Here is a 13,429-nt window from a genome sequence, read left to right on the forward strand (position 1 = left end):
TAAAATTATCCAGTGTAAAATTTTATATGCCTTTATACATTCTCAAACAGTGTCAGGCTCAGTTGAGGACAGGATATAGATTAAAGGAACTTAAACCCGCTTGCTTGAAATTAATTGACTGACATCCCCCACCCCCACAAAAAAGATATGCACTCTCTCTATTCTGCTTTGACATCTGGCTCCTAATAATTATTTAAACTCAATTTGAACATTAGACAAGTAATCTCTTTACACTGTTTTTGTATATACTGAAACTCTGAAACATGATGAATTTGCTTTGCAACCATTGCTTGGTGTCCTTTATTTATGGAGGGAATGAGGGAAACTTGGTATAACTAAATACTGATTTCTGTGGCTTTTATGAGTCCCAAAGTCCTGTTCAGTACTGCACATGAGCACTTACAGATATCTGTATCTCATTCATGCTGCTCCCAGCAGTCAGTATTGGATTACGCTGTTAGGATGTTAGTAAAAGAACAGCCAGACTTTGTTCAGTCATGCAACAATTAGCAGTATAGAGTTTCCCAAATGCTGTACTGCTTTACATTTTTTTTCTTTATACACATCATGGGTATACTACATCATATTTAACTGCCCTGGATGAGGCGTACATGGACTGTTCAGATTCCTGTCTTGATCCATTTCATATTGAACACAGGTCCAAACACAATGTGATGGAGAGGCATTTCCCCTTGCTGTCCCCTGCAATAGATAAAATAAAAGCACATGACATCATTGTGTTAGTATTCTCTCCAACTCTTCAAGCAGCAGCCAATGAAGTGGAATGTGAGAAAGGAAAACTAGCCAGGTAATGTCAGATACAGCACTTTCCCTTGCTACTAGTTACCAGAGAGAGACAGTTCTTCGGTGTCCATTTTCCTTCACATGGGTTTGGCCGTTTTGTAGAATTCAGAATGGATCATCAGAAGTTATGCCCCCAAATCTGGCTTGTTCTGGAATTGACAACCAGGCCCTTCTGCACTCTCTCTCTCTCTCTCTCTCTCTCTCTCTCTCTCCCCAAACATTTAAAATGTATGCAGATGTATTCTGACCCAGCATAGGAAGCTGAGGAATTGAAAAACCCTTTGTTAGTATATATCTGAATATGGCACATGAGAGGTTGATATGAATTCTCGTATTTAAACTGTTTTATTTCACTGTTACGGGGAAATGTCAGGTCAGCCTGCCAGGAAGGTTTTAGGCTCAATCTTGGCAGGTGAAAAGGCAACAGGAATGAGGGAAACTTGGTATAACTAAATGCAAACAATACTCTCAAGAATGTAATTAAATGTTTTATCAACAGCTGCTTGCAATTGTTTAGTGAGATTACTTGGCTGTTACTTCTTAAGTAACAGAGCCCTTCGGGGGTAGGGCGGTATATAAAACTAAACAATAAATACATAAATAAATAGTCATAAGGTTTTTTGACACAAAACTTCTAAAATCTGTGAAGGCAGGAAAATACATTTGGTTCCAATTTCCCTTTTTTAAACACTTGATGGGGATCCCCACTCCCTTTTATTGGAACAAATTCCTTCGGGGAAGGGCTACCCATTCCACATCTCCTCCTCAATCCTACCCTCATCTCCTTCGCTTCCTAATGGCCAACCTCTAACTACCATTTCCCCAGGTCAACAGAATTCTTTGTTTTGAACCCACCACCAATCTGTAAGCAGTTAGATCTCCTCTCATTAAGGATGACATGTAGGCATTAAGGATGCCATGTAGGGGGCCAAAGACTGGGATCAGAGCAAGGCACTGCTGTCCCCAAAATGGATGCCGCTCAGAAAGTTGTGGGATCCATCTTGTATGTCAAGCCTGGGCTGGAAGGAGGTTGGCAGCTGAACTTTCCCCCTGTGCTTTAAGGTGTGCTGGCTGGACAATGGGGCTCGTTCACCCCCACTGTGTCACTCCAAGGTGATTTAATCGGCACTCTGAACAGACCATTAGTCACCCTATCTGCACCCATTCCACCAAGCAGTATTCAAGGGAATAACCCAGGCATTCTCTTGGGTCCTGATGACCATCAAGCCTCTTACCCAGAAAAGCAATCAATTCTTTTTCTGGGGTTTTCTTGCCATCTTACCCAATATTGCCTCAGGACCCATTTCTGGGTATAAATATTGGTTCTTTGACCCATAATATGTATGTGTCCTGTATCCACACACCCATTCCCACCTGCATGTGGGCCCCCTTCTTTTTTGATCCAGAAAACACTAGCCATTCCCTTCCTCAGCACTACTTCCCTGGACATCACCTTCCCTGAAACTCTATCCAACTTGCTTCCTTTTCTCTTAGTCAACTCTAGTATGCTTTGCATGCATATGCTCTTTGCTTAAAATATATTTTTTGTTTTTATTATTTTTATTATTTAATAAAACCCACTTCAGTTGCAACTACCACTTGCTCGTTCAAGAATTTTCAATAGGGATGATTCTAGTATATAAAGGTTAATTATCGCAGTTATCACTGTCTTTGTCTCCAGCTAATTTCCCCAGCTTAAATGGAGGTTGCCTACTTAGGGTAACAAATCAGCATTCTCAGACTGGTATAAGGCATCTGCAGTTAGCTGTCCATCACACATGCATTCCAAAAGTGTATTGACGACAGTCCTTTTCAGTTCGCTACCATCTCTGAGCTATTCAGCTTTGCTTCCCAGCTATTGATTTCAGTGCGCCAATAAAATGGGAGCAACTTTCTAGGATCTTGGATAAAGCATAAAGAACATTCAGGCTGTATTTCTCAACAGTTGCTGAAGCAAATAATATCTCTTTCAATTACATTCTGTAACTACTGCCACTTAGCTTATAAATCTCTCCCTTTACTTTGTTATTTGTCCTTCTCTTTGCTAATATTCAGTATTTCTTGATCTTTTACCTCTACTTTCCCAATGTAGCTCATAGGGGTTTTTGTGTGCATGTATTTTAAATGATCCCAGGAGCAAGCAAATATGAAGCAAGGGAGGGCTTCCCCTTTGTTTGATCTCCTATTATACCAAGCTAGAACCGTAGGTTGAAATAATAAATTGGCAGTAATGGGAATTCAGTTCTGTAGCTAGGTCATAGAGTCAAAGTGACCAAAGAAAGAAAGTTCAAAGGAAAAGGGAAGACCTGTGCTGGCGTCCAATTCAAACCATTGTGTTTTGTTCTCTCTCTTAATGATCTGAGTTGGGGCTGCAGTGTCAATTCTCATTTTGAATTTCCTTCCTTTTTTGTTGCTCTGCACTCACACTGTTCTTCTTCTTTGCAAAACTTAGCTCTTATTCTGAAGCGTACAAAAAAGAGCATGCTGCACTCAGAAGAGCATGCCAGACTTTTTGGCTGGTTCCCACAATTCAAGGATTGGATTGCTGAGAGTATGTTATTTAGACCTGAATAGTGCACCAAAAATCCACACTGCATTAGAATTGTCTTAATTGTGAAGGCCAAAGAGACTGTTCTGATACTGTTGTGCATGTTAATTACTCTTTTGTCTGGTGGAACCGTTGTTTTAACTGAGCAGCAAGAAAAACCAACCTGAACTGTATAATGGTTTGTCGCATATGCAATCAAGCAACCTTCCTAGCCAAGGTCCAGCCAGCCTTGAGGTCAAACTACATCTGAAGCTGGCGTTTTATGATGGGCACACACAATGTGTTTTAAGAAATTAGAACGAAGCCCTCCGAAGACAGGGAGCATATTACTGGAAAGAGAAGCATTGTAAGGTAATTAACCTTGATGGAAAGCAAATCCATCAAGAATCAGCATACTTCATATTTTGAAGGTCCACTGTATTCAATGCATAGTTGTTTAACATTTGTTTTTTTTAAACTAAAAAAAGACTCATTTTGAAAATTGTAAATTACTTTTAATTTAAATATTTTCAAGATTAGCAAAATTGATCCCCCCCCCCCCCCACCGACATGCTCCCCAAAGTACACTCCCCAATTGGGATTAACAACGATAACAACAGCAACAACAACAGCTAACAAACCAAGCCAGTTCTTCCATGGTCTTTGCTAGAGTTTGCAGACTGAGACCTGGCTACATTCCAGTTTCTGACACAATGTCTGGAGTCCCCAGAGCAGCTGGAATTCATTTTCTTTTTTCAAATCTATGCACTTTCCTATGAAGTTGCAGTTTGGCACTGATGCGTATAACTGGGAGTGTTCAGTGCAAGAGAAAACAAATCCATCGTATTTCTTTCTTGTTGAGCAAAAAAACTGCTGACCCTGACCCACACATGATTGTACAAAACGGAGTCATTCACGATTGGTTCGAAACTGGCCTAAACCAGAACATTTTTTTCCTGTATAAAATAAAGGTTGTGGTGATGGCTGACATTCATAAACCTCTGGTTTTCACTTGCCCTCTTCTTTTGGGATGCCTGTAAAACCCGTCCCGCGCCACTTGGCAAGTGGTCATTTGACAAGCTTCAAAAATGCCTCAAGCTTTGCTCCCCGTTGAGTTATTTCATGAGATAAATTACTGTTCTTCAAACATTAACACTGCAGGTAAATGACGTGGTGCTTCAGGGTTAGGCTCAAGTTGAGATGGAAAAAAATCATGGACGGAACAGTCACAGAATTACACACTGCAGTTTGTGGGAAGTAGTGGCTCTGTCACCTCGCCATTTTGTCTTTTTCTTCTTCTTCTGGTTCTTTTCTGGAACCTGTTGCCTGTTTAGAAACATAAACAAAAGTTCAGTACTGTTCTTAGGGCCAAGGGAGAATGAACAACATGCATTTAGAACCCTGTGGGAAGGACGGACCTGGGGAAGGGGATTTGCACCAGAGAACTAGTGGGTGAAGAAAGGATTCAAGCCTCCCCTTCCCAAGCAGTTTTTCTCTGTTAGTTAGGACTCAGGACCTAACTGTTACAAGAAATATGTTTAACAAACCCCAGTTGGACATATTTTTCTGTGCAATGGTTTGTTCAGCTCTGAGCCCTGTGCTCTAGCTATTAAAGTATTTTGTGTTGAAATAGGCCTCCTAATAGAAAGTTTGGATATAGCTGTGCCCTGAAGAAAGAGCCAGATGAGCTATCATATTAAGTATTCTAGCGAACCCAACTTAACTTGAGTTCTCACTGTGGTTGAATTAGCTCAGTGTGAAAAGTATATCTAACTTGTATGCTTCCTGCACTTGGCTTCCTGAAAATTTTTTCACGGCATCTGCTTAACTTCCCTATTCAAAAGGACCTTCTATGGCTGCTTTACTTTCAAAGGCAGAAAGATGTAGATACCCACCCTCTTTTCCCCTGGAAGGAAAAAAGTAGCTGGGAAGTAAACTTTGAGTTAAACAGGACAGTCAGAATGGTTAAGTAACTGTTTCCCACCCCACATAGTTCCTCCATTTAATTCTGGGAGGTGGCTGCTGCTTGGAAACCCCTGGTGAAGGGCACCTGGTCCAGTCAAAACCAAAATTTTGCATCAGTTCAAAACCTGTTTCCCCAGAAGGGACAATAGAATTAAAGAGTCGGTGAAGATAACAAAACCTTTCTCATTCTACTCTTTATCATTTCAGAGCCACTTTAGCTTCTGTGAGGGTACCAAATTTTGAACACTGATAGTTGAGAAAGCTTAGTAACATAAAGGGAGTCACCTTATTCTGAGTATGCTGCTGGTTCAACAAGAGGCCATTGTCCAATACCATCTAATGTGAATAGGTTTAGAATACCATGGTCTCAGGTGGGAGGTTTTCCACAGTCCTGTTCACAGATTCTTTCAGCTGGAGCTGAAACTGGGACCTTATGCATTCAAAACATGTCCTCTACCTTTGATCTACAGGCTATCTGTATTCTAAGCTCAGTGTTTGCTGCTCAGACTGGCTCTTTGCCACTTCCCCTGAGTGACTTGGCCCAAATAAGTGAATACAGTAAAAGGCAATGTCCTGTCTATGCCATGTGTAAGTAGTCACTGAACAGGATTTTTGTCAAAAAGGCAAAACAAAATAGTACTGTTGTATGGTTGCCATGCAATTTGTTTTTCTTAGACCACAAGAAACAGTATTTATCCATCTTTCATTTTCTCTTTCATGTCTGCTACATTCCCCCTGCTCTTTTCCTCTCATATGCTAGCAAGGAAAAAAAGTCTTTTCCTCTCATATGCTAGCAAGAAAAAAAGTCAAAAGGGTCTATAACAACTAAAAAGCTTGCACACTGCAGAAGTAAAAGTCTGCACTGCCTATTTTGTTGGACCAGTGGTGCAAACATGTGAGGCTGCTAATGTAGAAAAGAACATAACTATAAGGCAGAGGTGGTGTCTTTCCTGAGTGAATGGTCAGTAGAGCATTAAAATAACTAATGACTGAACAAATATGCAGATCCAAAGTCACTTCTGTCAGTTGTCCTCTTGAAGCAGCAGGGTTGTTGATAATGACATTTGGAATGTAGAAAACACTCATTTAGGATCAATGATTAGAGAGAGGAAAGGGCTCCAATCAGTGGTGGGATTCAAATAATTTAACAACCGGTTCCGGTGGTGGGATTCAAATAATTTAACAACTGGTTGTTTACAAGCACCATTTTAACAACCAGTTCTGCCGATGTGGTGCAAGCCTGCTTAATCCCACCACTGGCTCCAATGCATAGCAAATGTTACCTTCAAAAGTAACAGACAGGTCAAAACACAGGGAGGGTGTGAGGACATACTGCCCCAACTATGCTTCATGCAGCTGAGTTCACTGCATAATGGAGGCATGTTGACTTTCTCTCCAACTAGAGGGGGTGTGACCGCAGTTACCACCTTGCCAGAGAATTGACTATGGGCTTTTGTGTACTTACTGCTTGCCTTGAGGCTATTTGCTTCCAAGTGGGGTTTTCCCAAGGTTTTCTGTTTATTCAAGAGATTGGAGCAGAGTACTCACTCAGTTCTCAGGTCCATTCAGCAGAGACAAGCTGGTTCATAATGACAGCTTTCAACTCCAAAGAAGAAGAGAAGGAGGAGTTTGGATTTATATCCCACCTTTGTCTCCTGTAAGGAGACTCAAGGTGGCTTACAAGCTCCTTTCCCTTCCTCTCCCACAGCAGACACCTTGTGAGGTAGGTGGGAGTTCCAAAGAACTGTGACTAGCCCAAGGTCACCTAGCAGGAATGTAGGAGTGCGGAAACACATCTGGTTCACCAGATAAACTTCTGCCACTCAGGTGGAGGAGTGGGGAATCAAACCTAGTTCTCCAGATTAGAATCCATCCGCTCTTAACCACTACACCACGCTGGCTGGTGGCCAGATGGCATCGCTTACAACCATCAGCATTAGCTAACAAACAGAAACTGAAATCAAGAGCTCCACCCAGTAGGACCACACTAAATAAGACAGATAATAGCGGAGAAGCAGAGTTTTCTATTATATATGTATAAACACAATAACTGTACCTCCCTAGCAGAACCCTTTTGACTACACTATTAAATTTTTAAAGGGTCCTTTTCTTCTTATCTGCCAGTCCAACAGGGACAATAATCTAAATCCTCCATGCCTGGTTGTTTTTCTGAAAACGCCCTCCCCCCACGTTTTCCTGGCTTTTGATAGCTCGTAAACCACCCACCCACCCACCCACACACCACTTCTGATTGTTCAAAAATGGTGGCCAGAAAGGCTTTATGTGTAGGAGCAAAGAAACAAATCCAGTTCTCCATTAGAGTCGACCACGCAAGTGCAGGAGTGTGGAATCAAGCCCGGTTCTCCAGATTAGAGTCCACTGCTCTTAACCACTATACCATGCTGGCTCCAATACATGATTCTGAGGCTGAATTCTTGCAAACCTACCAAAGTTACCCGTCTGTGGTGGTTCCCACTGCCATGCTCTCTCCTCAACAGTATAGTTACATTTTGTACCCTCTTCCCAGGAAGCTCTGGTTCAATCACACAAGGATATTCCATATTCCCCTCACAACAGTCCTGTGATATACGTTAGTCTGAAAGATCTTGACATATCCAATGCAGAGAAGAGGCTAGTGTACTAGAATTCAAGAACTCAAGCCCAAATCCAGGCAATCTCTAAAAGGCTACTGGAAACTAGTAGTCTCTTAAAGATGGACTGGCTGAATAACAATTTCTTCAGTATAAATGGGAGCAGGATCTTAACAGAAGATTTTCTTGGGCAGAATGAAACAGCTCTGACACACAGTCACAACAACATGGCAAACATTCCTGTGGCTGGTGCAGGTTTTAAAGGACTGAGCTGTGCATATTTAATGATGATGTATCCTTGGTGAAAAATTTACTGATGGGGAAATGATTAGAAAACAACATGGAATGACTCCAGCTTTCATCTATGCTCCCCAAGCTATTCCCTCATGTGTTTCTGCTGCCAGATGAAATGATCTGAGAAGAATGGTTAGTGCAGCTAGTTTTGCTGAAAAGTAGACATCAGATCAGCAAAGCAGTAATTGCTAGGAAGGTAGCAGCATGTACTTTGACTGTTCCCAGTGTTTCTTGGGAAAATGGCTGCACTTATGCATAATGTTTCTGTATTCCCCAAATGGATCAGGATGATTCTTTGCTTACCCAAGTCTATCAAAGTAGAACAATCTATACACACTGGAAAGACAATAAGTTGTATCCTGCCAGCTTTTTTACTCAGTCTTACTAATTTCCCTCCCAGTTACAAGTCCACATAACTTTTGCCCATGCAGGTCCTATGATCCCCAGCACAGTCTCTTTGGGTAGTGAAAAAGAACTCCCCCTTCTCTTTCCATCAGTAAAACAGTTAATGGAAATCCGCAAGTAGTCATGTACTGCTTCTAGTCACTTTGCAATTCCAGTGTAGAATACCATTCCACCCCTGGCCAATTAAACTGCAGCTGACATACAGTGTGGGTGAAAAATGCAAAATGCATCACAAGAGACATCTGAATGAGCTTGGGAACAATGGATCCATCAACTTCTTTCCACCAAGTCTTTCCAAAGGAAGGCTTAATGGAAGGGAGTCACTGGATTTGCACTGGCAAGAGTGAAGAAATGGATCCAACCCAATATTTATCTTTTCAGATTTTTTAAAAATAACAGCTTCAAATTGTTCAGGAACCATAATTTGGCTATCCGTTTCTTATTCAAAAAATATATAATCATTTCATTTTTCAGTTGTAATAATCTGGGAAGCTTCCACATGGGGTCAGGACTTTTGTATTTTCCCCAGTGCTGGTATGGCCACAGATAAAGTACACGAGCAACATGGTTTCCATATGGCAGGATTCCTCTTAGTTGCCCTGCTCCAATCCCATGGAAGAGGTCACCCCCTCCACCATGAGTCAAGAGGATTTTTTTTAAAAAATGACACTAGAATGTTGTTATATCAATATCCCATTGTAAAGATAGGTGCAGTAGATTCTCTGAATCCCCAGCTTTCATTTAAAAAAGCAAGTCTCTCGTCCCTTCTCATGTGAAGATATGCTATAATACAGCCTTGGGAGGGGCGGCATGGATGATGCACATAAAAGGCTAGGCAATGACCAGAGGTCTATCCCCCTCAAAGACTCACAGGCACTGGCTGAAAATCCAAGCTCTGATGTCCATCCAGCCCAATACAGTCTGCTACAAAATGTCCATTCCCCACTGCATTCCTGCACTCTGCCCCCAGGGTAGCTAACATTACTCCCTGCTGCCACTGTGCCCATAGACCTCTCTCTGTCTTCCTCTCTCTTGGTCTATGACTGCCCCAAACTGCATAGGACTGCTTCCTCAAGATCTCAGCCAAGGACTGGGAACACTCATCTTGTGAGGGGCCCACATCCCTGCCCTTTGGTCCAATTCCTCCCTGAGCCCTAAGGATACACCATCCCATCCCCACGGACCACTGCTGTGTGCATCTGCAGCCCTTGGCCCACCAGCCTTTCCAACCACTGCCCTCTTCATCCCCCTTGCTGGTATTCTTAGGTGTCTTGAGCCCTTCTGGGGCCCCTGCCACATCCTAGTGCCACATGTGCCCTTTTATTTATATCTCCACAACAGAAGGAACTAGAGATCTACTTCTCTTAAAATAAAAGTTTAAAGAACATGTTATATCTGTTGTTTTCATGGGATATGGCTATGATATTTAATGCCATTTTAAAAAATCCTCTAGGGGACAAGAAATAACAGCTGCAAGAACAGGATAAATGGTAGCCATATGGGCTATAAAATCCAACTTTTCTCACCAACACAGCACCCATCCAGGATTTACTCTGATCTTTCCCAAAACTTTGGAGCAAAACAAGTTTTAGAAAGATCAAAACTTGTTTCCCCCCACCAGCGGCATGAATGCACCATGATTCCACGGGGAAGCAGGGGCAGGGGACTGACTTCCAAACACATTGAACTTTGGGCACATAACCTGTGCTGAAATGGATCTGGTCTCAAAATACAGACATGCTTTCCTTTTCAAAACAATTTATTAAATGCATAGCCTGCCTTCCCCCAAGGATACAATACAAACAAGACCTATAAGTCTTGAAGCATTAACAATCCAAAAAGTTACCTTGCAAACAATAAAGGGGCCACTGATGCTGAACAACTAAATTCTAAGGATTTTAGTTCACCAGACATGACCAGTGTGAAATCCAGTTTAAAAAATGACAAAAATACTACCAAAGTAAGCACAAGCCAGTTTTCCAGGGTGTGTTACCCAGTAGTTTAGGAATGAAAAACTTTAGAAAAAAAGAAAAGGAATGAAAAAAAAGACAGACTCTTGAAGAAACTCCATAGCAATGAAGTTAAAAAGCTAACATGGAAGAGACAGATTGATGGTTCATGCAATCTATCACAATGGTTTCTCAAGTGAATTGAAAATGATTTTTCAACAAAGGGAAGAGAATAAGTTAAACACTATTTTCAAATGGAAAAAGGATGCTAGTAGCTCTAGACTTTTTGCCAAAAGTGGAAAACCAGATGCAGAGATACAAATAAGAGCAATGGAAACTTGAGGTGCACCAACATACAAATACACACTTTCAAGCATGTTAAAATGGATCTGGAAAGAAGGCAAGTTAACCACAACTTTCAGACTTTTCTAAGCACAAATTCCTAAGGCTTTGTTCATTCATTATGTGACACCATAATTTACTTTAACAGCAGTTGTTTCGTTTGTGAAGCTGGGATTTGGCTTGAAGATAATCATTCCTTTCTCATTTGTCTCAACAAATTCTAGCTTCAGTGCCTTCATTTTTTCTCCCACTTTACACAAATATCCAGCAGTTATTCTGTACTGTACTACAACACCCAACTGAGGGCAAAGATTTAGCACATCATCAGCTCCTCCACCGTTGGCTGGCAGCATTTCGAACACTGACATTCTTGGGAATCTTTGGCTGCTTTCAGCATGTCAAGCAGCCACAGATTCACTCCCCCTTCCTCAACTACTTGTAAATAAAGCTGCCTGGCTTTTAATTCCAAGCTCAAAAAACAACAACAACCCCAATCTCCCACTACCAATTTAAGTGCACTCCCCACAAACAGACTCACCCAGACAGACCAGAGTCTAACAGCCATCCCCCATCCCCAAAGTATGATTTAACTATTGGCAGCCTTATATACCATCCAAAGACAGAGCAGCCTGACCCTTGAATGGGAAGATATGTAGACTATTTGTCCTGCTTGTTTTCCCTCTCCCACAAAATTCCAGAGCCATTGTCTCTGTGATGAAGTACAAACAAAACACTTTCAAAAATTACTTTGTTATAATTAAGCAAGCAAGGGCGACACTGGCATTGCCTTTGTTTTTCTCCCTGGGCTTGTATATAATCATGATAGCGTTCCTGGATCTTTAAGAAGATGTAGGGAGAAATGAGGAGATTGCCAGGCAGACTTAGCTATTGTTGGGTAGACTAGGAACCAAGGTCATAGACAGGGAAACCCCAGTAGTTGGAGCATGCACAGAGCAATGCCAGAGAACATGCCAGGATCTCTGCATTCAAATGTCAACTAAAACCATAGTTAAGACCAACTGTCGCTAATAAAACGAATTTAGGCCCTGTCCATTATTTTAGTTTCCTTACATATTGTGAAAATATTGGTATGCCAAATTCAAAAACAAGAAGTTAAAAAACAAATTCAAACCCCTGTGTTTCAACTCCTGGACTGCAGTACCCTACTTGACCAGTTAGTGAGGTAGCCAGTATTTGGGCAATCCACTAGCCATAATTAGTTTAATTATATTGGTAATATCTGAACCATGGCTTCATGCAATATCTGAACCAAGCCTAAATCTTCAATTGAATTTGCTCAAGTAATGATATTTTCCATATTATTTGGTAGAAAGAAAAACATATATTTGCATATTCAAGTTGCACTTACAACACATGTTTTTATGAAGCTCCTCAAACTGACAAATTTTAAAATGATTTAAAACACTTAAAAGTCCTTAAAATGAGTATTTGCAGTCATGGAGGAACTCTTCTACCAATGTCTACTTAAAGCAAGAGACTGTACCTCTCAATCAGTTGCCCCGCTGCTTTCCCTGCCCCTTCCTCCAACTGAACACCCACTGCCAGTATACACATTTAAATGCAGATAGTAGAGCTTCCAAATCAAATGGATACATAGCTCATCTCATTTAGTAGTTTTTAAGCTGTGCACACTTGATGTCCTGAGTATACAAGTAGTTACAGGTAAGCATTCCTGAAAGTTACTTTCCCACCATTAACAGAATCTTCTTGAAATCTTCAGCCACAGAAAGGATTGACCAAGTTCCAGGATATACTCTAAGGCCGTTTCTGCACGGCCCTTTAATGGCGCCCTGGGGACGGGAAATACGCCGCCCCCAGGGAGCCATTCGCACAGGCGGCGCTGCTGCAACGCAGCAGCGCCGACCTGACTCCGCTCCCTCTCCCCAGAGGCGGCGTCCGGGCCAGCAATGCCTCGAAAAACAACCCCTTTAAAGGGTTTTTTTTCCCTCAAAGCGTCGTTCGGGCGGCGCTGGTTGCCAAAGCAGCACCGCCGGGAAGCAATAGCTGTTTCTTCTTCCCTTTCATTTACCTCTTGAATGAATGGCTGACATCCTGCTGGCCTCCTCTAAGTCTCTCCTTTCAAACTGTCCTCCGACCCCTGGAGGTCGGAGGGCAGCGTGGGCGAGGCTTAGGAGGCCCGCAGGACGGCGACACAAGAGGTAAATGGGAAAGGGAAGGGGGAAGAGGCGGCTCCATGCGGAGCCGCCTGCCGCCTGCCGGCCTCTCCAGAGGCCGGCCGCATGCTTGCATGCGAACGGCCTCCGCCTCCACACAGGCAGAATTCTTGCCGGCGTGGAGGCGCCTGGGGGGCCGTGCGGAAACGGCCTAAATTTCAGTGGAAGCAACAGCACAGCTTAACAGTTTCATATAATGATCTATGAAAACTAAACTGCATACTAGAAACATGTTCCAGAATGGTCAGGAGATGCAGAAGGATTCCATAAAACTGGGTAGGAAATTGAAATTCGCTATCCTCTTGACCATCTCAGGAAGTATTAGCTTTGGATCATTAGATAATGTTTCAGAGTGCC

At 42.2% G+C, this 13,429-nt stretch overlaps 1 protein-coding gene across 1 annotated transcript in view; it reads right to left on the reverse strand.

Moving 5' to 3' along the window:
* Positions 1 to 3,824: 3,824 nt before the first annotated feature.
* Positions 3,825 to 13,429, reverse strand: part of MRAS (muscle RAS oncogene homolog) — a 65,112-nt gene continuing 55,507 nt past the window's right edge. Inside the window, exon 7 of the mRNA XM_048485779.1 lies at positions 3,825 to 4,657. Within this exon, the coding sequence (XP_048341736.1) occupies positions 4,558 to 4,657 (100 nt within the window). The 3' untranslated portion in view covers positions 3,825 to 4,557. The remainder of the gene's footprint in view (positions 4,658 to 13,429) is intronic.

Source organism: Sphaerodactylus townsendi, linkage group LG02 (assembly GCF_021028975.2).
Source record: "Sphaerodactylus townsendi isolate TG3544 linkage group LG02, MPM_Stown_v2.3, whole genome shotgun sequence".
NCBI classification, from domain to species: domain Eukaryota; kingdom Metazoa; phylum Chordata; class Lepidosauria; order Squamata; family Sphaerodactylidae; genus Sphaerodactylus; species Sphaerodactylus townsendi.